This window comes from Cheilinus undulatus, unplaced genomic scaffold, assembly GCF_018320785.1.
Source record: "Cheilinus undulatus unplaced genomic scaffold, ASM1832078v1 Contig7, whole genome shotgun sequence".
In the NCBI taxonomy this organism is placed as follows: domain Eukaryota; kingdom Metazoa; phylum Chordata; class Actinopteri; order Labriformes; family Labridae; genus Cheilinus; species Cheilinus undulatus.
The window spans coordinates 116,521-131,448 of NW_024571694.1; the positions used below are offsets into that span (position 1 = coordinate 116,521).

General features: G+C 40.0%; 1 protein-coding gene across 3 annotated transcripts; it reads right to left on the minus strand.

The window, feature by feature from the left end:
• Nucleotides 1–1,737: 1,737 nt before the first annotated feature.
• LOC121506673 (8-oxo-dGDP phosphatase NUDT18-like) lies at nt 1,738–14,711 on the minus strand. Of its 3 annotated transcripts, none has more exons than XM_041782512.1 (7): nt 14,638–14,711; nt 13,812–13,984; nt 10,712–10,822; nt 8,395–8,497; nt 7,817–7,940; nt 2,683–2,807; nt 1,738–2,540 (listed from the first exon to the last, which is right to left on the minus strand). In XM_041782512.1, the coding sequence occupies exons 2-7, from the start codon at nt 13,980–13,982 to the stop codon at nt 2,158–2,160; spliced, it is 1,017 nt and encodes a 338-aa protein (XP_041638446.1). In that variant the 5' UTR covers nt 13,983–13,984; nt 14,638–14,711; the 3' UTR covers nt 1,738–2,157. The 3 variants fall into 3 exon arrangements, with proteins under 3 accessions (XP_041638446.1, XP_041638447.1, XP_041638448.1); XM_041782513.1 differs by having other exon boundaries at nt 14,634–14,704; XM_041782514.1 differs by having other exon boundaries at nt 14,629–14,697.
• Nucleotides 14,712–14,928: the final 217 nt, after the last annotated feature.

Genomic DNA, 14,928 nt, shown 5'->3' on the forward strand with positions numbered 1-14,928 from the left:
TTTCTGCTGGGCCCCCCTTTAGCAGATTAACCCCTCACCATACACATCCGCATAAAAACATATGTAAACAAAAAAACAGTCTGTCACGATTTTCTGCTATCAAATTCCTATTATGTTTGAATTTACTGGAGCATAAAACCTAAAAATTTGTAAAATTAACAACCATTGATTTAAAGATTTTTAAATATCTGACTCTAAAGACATTTTTCAAGAGTTCTACTTCCTGTCCTGCTTTTATTTCACTGACATCTGATGGCTTGTTTTGTACTACAGATCTCCTCTGGTCCTGGGTGAAGTAGAGAGAATAGTACTCTGTTTATTTTAAATATGTAGCTTTTCTGTATTTTGTCTTGATTGAGGCAACAGCAGAAAAAACATCTCCCACTGCAGCGGGGACTTCTATTCCACTCCAATCCAAAATGCAGAAAATGTCTTTGACTTGAACTACAACTGAAACGTTAAATCTGAGGTGACATCAATAAACTGCTCTTCTTCTGCAGTGCTGCAGTCACCTGCTGATGTTGTTAGCTGTGCTGTGCCCACAAAAAATATTTAATCTGTCATTATTTCTCATGAGTGGGTGCTTACATTTCCAAAATTGAATAAGATTATAAATATCTTTCTAAGTCTTTTTAATATTGTGCTGTCTTTAAAGTTGAAAGAAAGAGTGAAGGACAGTTCTCTTTATCCATCTGAAAAAATATATTGTTATTTTTTCCAGTGTATGCATCGTACTTCCATGCATTCCATACATTTGCAGATTATAGAGTAGAATGGCTTTTATAATATAGATGATGTCCTATGTTCTATAAAGACAACCTTATATTAGGTAAAGGCTTTGGGTATGAAACCTACATCTGTAGTTAATGTTTTAACTTAAGTTTGGGAGGAGCTCACACCAAAACCACACCTTCAATCACCTGACAAGCCTACTGAAATGCAGCCATCCCACTTCACTCTGTTTGAGATTTTTCAACCCCCCCCCCCCCTTTCTATAACTGATTAACCACATGTTTCGTCTGTGGCCCAACCAATGTCTCATGTAATTCTGGGTACAGTCTGGGTTTAGACTCGCTCAGGCAGAATGACGTCTGAGAATAAACCCCATCCTGAGTCTCCCTCTACCGAGCCTTCATTGCATCTCCCAGACTAGCCAAACTACATATTCACATACCTCATCATTCATAACAACAAACAGTCTAACAGTACATTCTTGTATGCTGGATCAAAAATGCATGGCGGATGTTTGTGACAAAGAAATGTCTTGAAAATCAACATATTTTTCAGCCAAGTCTGCCTCTTGATATGGTGTAGATGTGATGCATCTCAGAAGATCCCCACTGGACAAGTAAGGAGTAACTAAGAACACCTTTACTGGTAAAGCGATCCACTGAAAACTGATTTTTTTCATTTTCAGCATTATTTGCATCAAAATTACAGCGATCTGATACTTTTTAGTTTATGCGTTCAATCATGTGTAGGCATCAAGCTAACAAAGGAACCTATCCCAGGCCATCAGTGAGAAACAGCGCCCTCTCTGGTGAATAATACACCAGCCATCACTGGTTGTAAGATCATACTTGAGGGACAGGATGAGCTAAAAAGAAGGGAAGGGTTAGGAAAGTTAGCAGTTTACATATTTATCATGCTAACTTTGATACTAATTTGGATGCAAAATAGTTTAACTGTTAAGCTTGCCTGTTTGTGGCAGAAAAACACTGAAAAGGTTTTTGCTGTTTGTTAAAAATTCCATGACTTCTTTACTTAAGATGTAAATAAAGCTTTTCTGCATGCTAGTAGTGCTACCAGCTGATCAGTTTGCTGAGTTTGAAATATAACTTTGAGGCTTAAGTTGAAGTCTAAACATATGTCACCTTTAGGCTAAGCTAGGCTAACTAACTAGGTTTACAGCTCCAGATCAGACGGTCTCACAGAATTAGTTTTTAAGTTTCCATCCAAAGCATTCTAAAGTGACATTTCTTATACAGTCAGACATAAATGTTAAGATTTATTGCTTTTTGATTACATTTAAACTCTTCAAACACTCTTGTTGATAAATAAATTATTTCAGAATAAAAGCTTTCATAAAGTATACAGTTATTATCTTCTTTTCACAATAAAAGTCCTCTTTGTGAGGGATGCAGAAACATTATTTGGTCAGTACAGGCTGTGGATGGGTAAGATCGATGTGTTTTTGGTCATTTCCAGCAGTTTCTCTTTCAGTGGTATTTTCCGGACTTCACACCACACGTATCGAGAGTTTTCTACAGGTGGAGGTTTTCCCGTCAGCTTCCACTCTATTTTCTCTCCATCCTCGTCGCGTTGGACGTAGTCGGGCACCAGAGCCACCAGCGTGTTGAAACACACGCCGTCCGTCTTCCCGTGCTGCCGGCCGTTGTGCTGCAGACTGAAGACGCCCAGTGTGTTGACGTCGTGGTCATAGTACGCTTTCGGCATGGCTTCCTGCACCACCATGTTGGCCGCCCAGGTCACTGCGTGGGTTTTTACCGCCGCTGCTGTGGGGAGGTGGGGCGTGGGGGCTACAGAGGAAGGAGGGAGATGGGTGAGTTCATAAATCTTTACGTAACATTAAAACAATAAGACATAAAGCTGACAGCCATGTGAGGATGATAAAACACATCAGAAACATGAAGATATTTTTTTTAATCTGCAGTCAGTTACCTTTGATGACCAGGACCCAGATCTTCGCATCATTATGGGTAAAAACCAGGACGAGTCTCTGCACCACATGGCGGCAGCTCATATCCATAGGTAATGTGACAGGATGCCAGGGTGTCTGATGGTACCTGAAAGCATCACAGCAGCCAGGGTCAGGTTTAGCATTCATCTCCATCAGTGTTGAGTTCATTGACTAAAACTATGAATACAAATGTTAAGCCCAAACACACAATGGACCAGTGTGTTGCATCTTTAGATGCCCCTCAGTTGATGTCCCTAGCAAACACCAACAGCAGCGCATCAACGGTCCAACTCTCCACCAACCACTGCTCGGCCAGGTGTTTGATACTAAAGCTGACAGCTTGTCAGGGGCTCACCTCCCCGCCTTATTGGTTAAGTGAATAGGAGCAGTTGTATTTCACCAGCAGCTGAGACCTCCCATTTACTATACACCTTGGACAAAAGATGGCACTAAATTTATTTTTCTGTGCTCTTAAACAGATCTGCTGCCACAGCAACCGAGATGGAGAGACTCCAGCCTCAGCCGGCCGCACCAAGACTAAAGCAGTGGTGTAAAGCACCACGTCTGGCCACACCAGTGAAGGTTTTTTCATAGAAAATAATGTGAGTGACTGTTTGGACGTACTTCAGACAGCGCTTGTGTGTTTAGGGCTTGATCGCCTTTATTCCATGAGAAAGACTGGACTAAGACTAAGGTTGTATTCACACCTGATAGTCCAGGGACTTGGTCCGTTTTGGAATGGAAATTGCAACACTTTTGCACATTCCTATGGTTTGGTTCACATTTATGTTGCCCTTGGTCAAACAAACCAGACCATACGTTTGTGGCTTGTTCAAGAAAATCTATGCACTCTTAGGGTTTCTGCTTTTGCACTGGGGAATTACAAGCAGCCAGTGAGGCAGTGAGCTAATCAGCATGTCGTTCTTTACATGAGACGAATAAGTAAGCACCAAAGACAAAGGCGAGCCAGTGAGAGACTACGACATGTTGCAGTGGTTACGCAGACACCAAGCGAGGGACCGACTTGTATTGGAGTGTATTAAATTACATACATAAATCCATAATTCCTTACGCTTTATGCTACTTCCTGCCTTTGGCTCACAAGTTGGGCCTCTTTGCTTTCGCAGCTCAAACGAACCGCACCAGGGATTGTTTGGAGGCGAACTGAGGCCCCTGCTTTTAACAGACCAGTGTCCGCTTGTTTGGTCCACACCAGAGTTTGTGTGAGCTTTCACACCACTCCAAACTAACTATCCAGGATAATGGAGCAGAGTTTGACCAAACAGCTCTGGTGTGAATGTGCCCTAACAACACTCTGGCAAAAAGATTTAGTTTCCAACAAGACTATCACTGGACTGTTGGATGTTCAAAATCCATGATATTTCTCCTGTGAGTATAATGTATGGCAGTGTTTTCATCAGTGTATTTTAATAAATGAAAGTAGTTTATAGATAAAGAAAAAATGTCAAGTCCATCAATATTTATCACAGATTAAAAAAAAAAAAAGTATTTATAGATCAGAACCCAAAGGGCAGGGCTCAGAGCGGCAGAGAGAAAATGGCGTAAATCCAAACAAACCACTGACTTGAGTGCTTATCAGCAAAAACTGTCCTGTTTTACCTCTGCTCTAAAATCTGCTAAGAAGGCGTTCTATCAATCAAAGATCTGTGCTGCCACTGATGCACGCAAACTCTTCTCTGCTTTTAACTCGCTCCTCTCTCCTTCAAACCCACAACCCTCCAGTATGTTGACTCCAGACATGTTCGCCTCCTATTTCACTGACAAGGTTTCTGCCATCAGCAACCAATTCTCTGAGCCTGTCCAACTCAGTTTTCTGCCACCAGCTAGTGATGCATCACTTAGCTCATTCTCTCCACTAAGTGAGAGCGAGGTCACCAGGCTTCTGCTTGACTCTAAGCCCACAACCTGTCCCCTCGATCCGATACCATCACATCTCTTGCAGGCGATTGAGCCCACAATCAGCCCTGCTGTGAGTTGTATCATTAACTCCTCTCTGTCCACAGGTGTTTTCCCAGCTGCTTTCAAGCAAGCGTGGGTTACACCACTGCTCAAAAAACCCACTCTCAACCCAGCCCTGGTTGAAAATTACAGGCCGGTCTCACTTCTCCCATTCCTATCAAAAATACTGGAGCGCACAGTCTTCAACCAGCTCTCAGAACACTTGCAGAACAATGATCTACTTGATCAGAATCAGTCTGGCTTTAGGCGGGCCACTCTACTGAAACTGCACTTTGTCAGTAACGGATTCACTTCGCTTGGCCAGAGCAGCTGGTCAGTCCTCAGTTCTCTTACTGCTGGATCTGTCTGCTGCCTTTGACACAGTAAACCACCAAATCCTCCTCTCCACACTCTCTTCACTTGGTATCTCAGGATCTGCCCTACAGTGGTTTAAGTCCTACCTCACAGGGAGATCTTTTAGAGTATCATGGAAGGGAGGAGTGTCTAAACTGCATGGCTTATCAACAGGGGTGCCTCAAGGGTCTGTGCTTGGTCCCCTACTTTTCTCAATATACACCACCTCACTTGGTGCAATCATCCGCTCCCATGGCTTTTCTTATCACTGCTATGCAGACGACACACAGCTATTCCTGTCCTTTCCACCAGATGACACAACTGTCTCAGCTCGGATCTCATCCTGCCTTGCTGATATTTCTAAATGGATGAGGGAACGTCACCTTCAGCTCAACCTGCCCAAAACTGAGCTCATTATCATCCCAGCCAGTCCCACTATGGAACCGCAGATCAGTATCCAGCTTGGATCAAATAATCTCTTGCCCACTAAGTCAGCCCGGAATCTGGGTGTCATGATTGATGACCAGCTAACCTTCAAGCTCCATGTGGCCTTGATTGCTCGGTCCTGCCGTTTCGCCCTCTACAACATCAAGAGGATCAGACCCTACTTGACAGAGCATGCTACACAACTCCTAGTACAGGCTCTTATAATATCACGTATTGACTACTGTAACTCATTACTGGCAGGCCTACCTGCATGCACAGTTATACCTCTGCAGTTGATCCAGAACGCAGCAGCACGTCTGGTCTTCAACCAACCCAAGAGAGCTCATGTCACGCCTCTTTTAATCTCTCTACACTGGCTTCCAGTTGCAGCTCGCATTAAATTCAAAACTCTAATCATTGCTTACAAAGCAGTAACTAAAACTGCTCCTGTTTACCTGGAGTCCCTCATCCAGGTCTACACCCCTTCTCGCCCACTACGCTAAGCCAGCGAAAGGCGCCTGGTACTTCCAGCACATCATGCTCCTAAGTCACTAGCTCGACTCTTCTCCTCTGTTGTCCCTAAATGGTGGAATGAATTACCCAACTCCATTCGATCTACAGACTCCCTCTCTACTTTCAAGAGATGGCTAAAGACCCAGCTCTTCAGAGAACACTTTGCACTTAGCTAGGCAATTCTCTACTGTTGTCCCCAGTAGTAGATTGAGTCTCAGCCAGACTATTCTCCACTGCTGTCCCCAGTGGTTGAATGAGTTTCCCAACTATAGTTAGCTCGCACTGTCCTGCTCTACTTCTGGGATTTCTTTGCCCAGCTCTTTGGGAATGATCCAGCACTTGGTACTTGGTAAATAGTTGTTGTGAAGCCTAATGAATGGCAATTAGTGATCCCACATTTTCCTTGATTCATTGTTGCTGTCTAAAAACAAACAAACAAACAAAAAAAAAAAAAAAAAAACAAAACAAAACAAAAAAAATAAATAAATAAATAAATAAAAAACCTACATAAACAACGTATATTTTAGGTACTCTGCCTTAAACTCTACACGGCAGCACTTGCGTCCAATTGAACCTGAAGCACTTGATGGCACTTACTGATGTTGTTTCTTCTTGTCTAGATCATTGCTTGTGTTGTTCTTGCTCTCAAATGTACGTCGCTTTGGAGAAAAGCGTCTGCTAAATGACATTGTAACATTGTAACATTGTAGATCGATGTGGTTTTGTCAGCTGAAGTTAAAGCAGCTAAAACAGGCCACTGTTCATGTAACCACCTCTAAAACGGGATTATACATAATTTAATCCCAGATTAGACATTCAGCCTTTTAACTGTTTATGTATAAAATGTTGCTGAGTCTGTAATGTTTGTAGTTTCATTATTTCATTAATTTAACTGCCAGACTTTGTTTAAGGATAAAGTTGAAAAAAAAAAAACAGGTGGCATCTGACAGTGTTGTCTGCAGCCAGACCCCTCTCCATTTATGACCAGACATCAGTGTCCACAGCCATCAGTGTCTTGTTCAAACAGTTGGGGGCTCTTTCAAGTCCAAATATTTATATTCTAAGTGGATAATAGTCTTTTTCATCCCAAATGTTTCTCTCCCCTGTTGAATACACAGCATTGTGTCAGAGTGTCTTGACAGCCTTGCGAAGGAGTCGGGTCGTGCTGAAAGTGACGTCAGAGCAAACCATCCATACAATCACCAGGAAAGAAGCTAACTATCGACAGATGTCTGGCTCTGTAACTCTAGGTGGTGACGTGCCCACTTTCAGCTTCTATTGGTCCTTCTCCTTGTTGACATTACCAACAAGTGAAATAAAACATGGACAAACTTTACTTTCTGTACAATTTATACTTACTCTAGGTTTTCCTCCTGGTACAAATACAGGCTATCTCTCCAGCTGACAACAACCTGACATTTGATATGATTAGCATTTGTGCTCTTCAAGTTTGATTGGTAGCGACTGAAAGCTTGAGAAAATCAACCTGTGTTATCCAGGTGTGTTAGTCTGACTGATCTAGTACGAGTTCAGTCTGAAATGTTCACATGCAGTTTTTTAAAGGTCAAGTTTTAGTCTGAACAATAATTCTTTTTTTTTTTCTTTTTTTTTTTTTTGGTCTATTTCTGGGCCTTTTTTAGGTAGAGGAGGACAGTGGATAGACTTAGAAACAGGGATGAGAGAGTTGGGGGAGACATGCAGGCCAGATTCAAACCCAGGCTTCCTGCGTACATGGGGCGCCCTTAAACCACTCGACCATCTGTCTGAACAACAATTCTAACACCAATTTTAATTAATCAAACTTTTTCTAACATGTAAATAAATGTTAAGACTGTCTAAAAAGATTTATTGTAGATGTCGTACTTGAGTCCACATTCAATGAGTCGGAGGATGTCCCGTCCCCTCAGAGTGAGAGCGGACTGTCTGTCCCACCATGAGGCCTGGAGAGACTCCTGATCTGCTGCTGACAGACTCTTCAACGTCCCACCTACCACAAAGACAGAGAAAATTTTTACTTCATTAGTGTCTCTTTACTTCATTAGTGTCTCTTTACTTCATTAGGGCCTGTGTCTATAGCTGCCAGTTTATCTCTAAGGTGCTGGCAGCACTCATTTATAACAAAAAATCATAGTAGTCCAGCATTTCTTGTGTTTGACATCCTCCGTGTTTAGCTGATACTGGTTGCTGTGCTCACAAGCGTTCTCAGATGACAAAGTTTAACTTTCAGAACATTTTATGATATGATTTATGATACTAGCTTTTTTAATAGCAGTTGTGGAGGAGAAACTGATCAAATTCATCTTTTCTAGGGTGAAGTCTCCAGTTCTAAAGCTGCTGCTTTTGTCAGGACAAGATTATTTTACACTGTTGTCATGTTTTTAATGAACACAGTTTTTAGTTTGATTTAACAGGTTGGTTTCAGAGTATGTGTGACCTCTGACCTGTGACTCTGGCTAGGAAGATGAAGCGGATCCACTGTGGTCCCTGCTCTTGGATCAGCAACAAGGTGATTGGCTCACACTCGAGGCCGGCCTCCTCCTTCACCTGGAGATAAACAGAACTGTGAGTCTGGGCAGGAGTGTCTATCTGATCAGTATTTTCACACGTACACAACACTTTTTCAAGGTGAGCCGAATGTAAGCCAAAGAAAGTCCAGATTTTTACTCCACTTTACTCCGGAAAAATGTACAGCAGAGATAAACAAAACTGCTGTTCCCTTAGGAAAACACTTCCAGGAATAGAGCAGTGGCGTTACGTGCCATCAGAGTGGGTTTCAATCCATCAATGTTTGTCTGTATAGCACCAATTCACAACCAAAGTTATTTCAAGACACTTTAGAAAGAAGGCAGGTCTAGACCGTACTCTCTGATGTGGTTTATTATAATAGACCAGCATTAACCATTAATATTATAATAAAGACTGAACACTATTATAATAGAGCAGCATTAATCACCATGAGCACAGCACATAAACCTCTCCTAACTATGGGGTAGGACTGTTGAGCAGACCAGACTTATGTTGAACAGCTCTCTGCCAAAACAGCACTGAGGTTGGAGAGGACTACAGGAAGGGGTAGGGGTTGGGATAAAAGCATGAAGAGGAGAGGGACAAGAGAAACAACAAAACACCAGATAAAAGACAAATTCATGGTTTGTTCATGTAAAATAACGGGGCTGATCATTTAGACGGGCGTTGGACGGCACCTGTGTGTTACAGGCTCCAGAAAAACCACCAAGCCAGTCAGAGAGTTATTTTTAAGGACTAAATGTTCAGTTAAATTTTTATGTCCCAGCCATGAATCTCTGCTCTGTCAGGAAGTAGAAGTGGAGGGGTGAGTGAGCATAGAGGGGATTTCTGTGTTCTGGTAGATCATTGATAAATCCTGTAATCACAGCATCCTGGAACCAGAAAGCAAAATATAAAAATGACAGCAAAAGGGAACACAAAGTGACAGAGTCCAGTGTGCAATGCTACAGTGAGATTATTTGTCATTATACCAGAGCCAATGGAGCCTAACAGACTTTGAACAGATTTTTTTTCATAGAGGACAGAAATCTCCAACACTTGTAGTTTAGAGAACAACTTTATTAGACTGATGCGTTTCGGCATGTAGCCTTCATCAGGGTCATCAAGGGTCAAACTTTTCAGCCTACAACCCCCAAAATAAAGGTGCCAGAGACAGGGGACCCCCACTGTACCTGAAGGTGGTTGAACACAGCCATGCACATTCAAGAATAGTCATGTGCAGACAAGGCCACCCACAAGGGGGGCCAAAGGGGAGAGCTTTCCGGGGCCCAGCCAAACTGGGGGCCAGCAAATTCATGGTCTATTGTAAAGTTAAGCTGTGGTATTTTATATTTTTCTGAATAATAACCACTCTTATCAAAGAAGCAGATTTTAATTCATTTTTGTAGTAAGTAACCCTCTTAAAAATGTAAATCCTTTAGTTAAAATTAAAATATGTTAAAAATAGCTAAAAGGGGTTTATAATGGCAAAAATGGTGGGAAAGGTGGTGAAATTAGATTTTAAAAGTAGCAGAAATGGGTTAGAAGTGCCAAAAATTAGAACTTGCAAAAAAATAACCAAAAATGGCAAAAATGGGCATAATAGGTGGTAAAAAGGGATTGGAAAGTGGCTGAAATGGCGTTAAAGTGGCAAAAATAGGTGGAAATTTGGTGAAATGGGATGAAAAATGATATAAACTGGAAAAAAGGGTTCACCGAGGTAGAAATATTCAGAAACTGGCAAAAATGGGCTTTTCAAATTGTGAAATGTGGCTTAAAGAGTGGTAAAAGGGGTTAATAGTGGCAATAATGTGACAACAGAGCCAACAATAGGCAGAGTTGCATGATTCGGTTTAGAAGTGGCAAAAACAGGCAGAAAAATAGTGGTGGAAAGGGTTTAAAATGGACAAAAACTGGGTTTTAAGTTGCAAAAATTGGCAAAACTGGTGGGAATAAAGTGATGAAAAAGGGTTAACATGTGGCAAAATAAGTGGCAAAAGTGTAATTCAAAAATGTTCTTAAAATTTTTTAAGGCATCTGGAGACCCCCTCTCAGTGTCTCGCGGCCTCCAATAGGGTCCCAACCCCAACATTGAGAACCCCTGCTCTAAAATACAAGTGTTGCTGGAGATTTCTCTTCAAGACTCTCTTCATCCTCCATGCACCTTGGAAGTTGGTGAAGTTGTGCCAGAGTTACCCACTTCAACAGATTTTTTTCACCAGATTTTCAGAAGTGTGTGTGAAAAGAGCTCACCTCTCTCCTCAGCGCCTCCACCAGGCTCTCCCCCACCTCCATCCTCCCTGCAGGAAGGTACCACTGCTTGTAACAGTCCTGTTTGGCCTCCTGCACCATCAGCACCTCCTCCTGGTAAAGAAACAAACATCTTTCACTGTATCTGTACGAGCCTTCATAGACATGAATCACTTTATTTCAATTTTTCTGTGCCCAAACCTTAGCACTTTTCATTGTAGTGCAATCTATCTATGTTTTTTACTTCATCCTCAGTGTTATCATTGCAGATGCATCGATTATGAAATCAAGTTGATACATTTTCTCACTTTTTTTAAAAATAGTGTGTGTCTGTTACTATCCTATTGATTTTGTGTATTTAAGATGTCGTGTGTAGTTCCTTCTCTTAAAATGTCACTAGAACATGTTACAAAATCTCTGCCTACATTTTCTTTTTCATGAGCAAACCTTCTGCCTCATAAAAACCTCTTCCCTATATCAGCAGTTAGATTTATTAGCCCACCGGGGCTAAATAGATGTGACACAACAAGACCCACATGAGCTACAGCCGTCTGTGCATGACACATTATTATTGATGGGCCAATACCAACGTTAATTTGATAGATTCTCTTGTAACTTTAAACTGCACATCTAGTATAGAAGGAGCTTTACAATCATGTTCTAATTATCATCACAGTAATCCAGCCTCTTACCTTTATGCAAAGTCCTTTTTAACCAGTATCTCAACTCTAACCCAGTCCAATCCCTTTATTCAGTCTGCATCACATACTCTTTTTTTGTGGGTATCAGAGAGCTCCCTCTAGAGTTGATAGAGGCTTATTACAACTTCAGGGTTCCTGCTCTCTTTTAGAGATGGATCAATAAAACAATTCAAATAAAGGTGCAGACACACAGGTCTTCATCTATTAGCTGAAAAAAAGTTACAGTGAAGTTTTCTGCATTTACAAACTAATTGTACGTATAATTTTCTCTAAAATCTTACTGTTGTTCTTTTAGGATTTTCCTTGTTTAACACATCCTGCACAGTATTTGTGTTTAGTTTCAGGGCAATTTTGGCCAAATGCTCTATAAAAAAAAATCTATTAAAATAATGATGTGAATTAAAGATGTTTATAGCATGCAGACTAATCTTAAAACTACCATCCATCATTATTTATATGATCCTTCACATAAGGAATCCCTTGGGAACTACCGTCCTCATTCACTAATCCTAAAGAAGAAGTTGATCCTAAACCCTTTAACACACTTTTTAAGAAAATTCTGATATTCACCAGACTTTTCTGATCCGTGATTTTTTTCTTAGCAAAGAATAAAATCTGAGAACACTCCAGAACACTCTTAGGACCATCTGAGTGCTGATATGAGAGTGTAAATGTTTAATTCTGTACTTACCAGCACTGAAATATAATAGATTATGAATTACCCAAACAAGTTAGGTGTGCTTGGGGAACAGTGGGAAATAATTTCAGTATTACAAAAAGAAAGCAGGCACTGCAAACATGACAATATATAAAAATGAAGAAGGCATGATTAGAAAGCCTTTATTATGACCGCTAAATCATTTTAAAAAACGTATGAAAACATACATGGTCAAAACATGTTGGCTTTGATAATGATTTGGCTGTTATAATAAAGGCTTTTAGGTATTTAGCCTACTTCCTCATTTTTATATTATTCATGTTTGAAATGCCTGCTTTTCTATTTAAATATTGTGATTTTTTACTGCATTGTTTTATCAATTTAACATTTTTTATACTATTAACTGACATGCACAAATACATGACTTACATATTGTCAAGTCATAATTTAACTGTGCAGTGTTTGATCTTTACTACAAAATGTTTAATTCTAAATATAAATTAAGCAGGAGAAGTGTTGTTAAACAACAATAACCTCTCTTCACATAGAGGTATCTAAATGTGTTTAAAATGATGTCCGATCATCAGGTTTTAGAATAAATGTACGTTTTATTCAAATTATAACCCTTTTGGGGAAAAAGACCTCCCACCTGGTTGAATGATTTTTTTACACTCATCTAAATTTGTCCTTTTCTTATTACAGCCTCACTTTTTAATGGAAGTCGTCTGAACCAGTGATTTCATCCAATTAATACATTTGTAGCATACTACGACTACTGTTGCTAAAACTATAATTAAATGTTCTTCTTTTGGTGTCATTTGGAGCAGCACTACATCCACTATAGAACTATCAACATATTTCAACATTTTATGATTGTTTTTATAGTAGGGCTGTCAAAGGATTCCAATTTTAAGTCTCAAATAATCTCAGAACTTCTCTGATTAATCGCAATTAATAGCACTCATTTTTTATCACATTTAAAAATGCCACTATTTACAACTGTCTTGTGTCATTTTGGATTTTTCTACCATCTTAAATTAAGAGTAATTGACTTCCTGTATTAGAACCAGACCTGCTTTTATTGATTGATTGAAGATTTTAATATGAACCACAGAAAAGGGAACTTGTTATGGATTGAAAAGGAAATAAATCAACAGTGAAAAGGTAAATGTCTGATAATAAAGGTTCAGATGACTTCTGACTTGTCCACAAAGCTGTGAGGGTTTTTTTTTTAACGTAAAATGGGACATGTCATGGACTTATTTGATATCTCTGTGACTGCAGGGAGATGCTGATGAGGCTGAACCAAAGTGTGCTGAGAGGGGCATTAAAGCATGCAATAAAAAACACAGTGCACTAATTGTGGATTTTAAGTTAATCCAGATTAATGTGATTAATCTTGACAGCCATATTTTATATTATATAATAAATTAGACATTACTAATAGCTTCCTTCTCTCACTCCTGTGTGCCATCTGTGTTTGCACATATAAATGCAGTCTCATGACCTTATAAGGGCATAAAAGGGGCGTTTCTGTATGCTAATGAGGAGAAATGTGCACATGCCTCCAGCTTTTAAGCACCTGGTATTCATCATGAATCCCATGTGGGTTCTCTTTGAAACTTTCTTAAAAACAAATTTAAGAAAAGGACAGGTGACTGAGGCCTGTATTTCCTAAGCTACAATAAACTCTTGATACATTTTGAGAACATGAGCAAAGGACAAGTGAGTGAGGACAGGTGACCTTCTCATTAAAGATGACAGCAGCGACGATGTAGGTGACGTTCTTCCTCAGAGTCGCAGGCTTGCTCTGCTCCAGACCAACGTCACACAGAGTCACATCACAGCCCTGACCGCTCATCATCCACTCCACCTGCTCCTCCACCTGCCTCCGCTCCTCCTCCGTCACCTCCATTTCTGCACAGAAGAAACAAACAGAAATATTCAGTACTGTCTGTTTACTACCACTTCACAGGAAAGAGAGACAGAGACAGAATAAATCATGAACCTTTTCATGATCTCTGCTATCAGGTGAAATGATCAGCATAAATCAATAACAATGCTGTCTGAAAATATGACCTCCAGAAAAAGTACTCCTGTGGCTCAACCTGCCCCAGGTAGCCACCATCACATAATTCAACTTTAATGTTTATTATTTCACCCTGATCATGTCCCCGTGCTTTCTAAAAGCTCATCCCTTCTTTTAGCTGTTATTTGCCACAGTCTTTAATGTAATTTAAATACAAAGTGGGGGAAAATCTTTCTTGTTTTTCATATTGTGTAGCATTAACAGAAGTGTAAGGACAGTTTTATTTTTTAAGGGATGGGATTTATATATATATAATTACAAAGTTAATCTAAATGTGAATGTTAAGACTATCCCGGAGTTAATAATAATACTGGGTATAATAGCATCATGTCATTAGAATCAAAGAGCTTTGACTGATGCTAACGTTAGCTCATGACAATATTTAAAAACGTTTACATTTCTTCGTTTATCTCTTAAACTTCCCACAGGAAATAAAATGACAAATTATAAAATATATGTGTAAATAAAAAACCTCACAAACCACTCTGTGATTAAAAGCCGTGTTAGATTTCCATTCAGAGGCTGTAAGCTCTCCGCTCTGTTTTGACATTTGACACTGACAGCCTGAACCGGAAATCCACCTCCTCTTCCGGTTTGGGATTTTCATAACAAAATGTATTTTATTTTTTTTTTTTCTTACTTTCTTTTTATGCTGGTTTTGAGCTTGACCGCACCGAGGTTATTAGTAACCTAAAATTACAAAAATACTTAAAGCTTGAACGTAGAAATTACTTTACAAACTGAAACTGGGATATAAGCGAGGCTTCTAAAA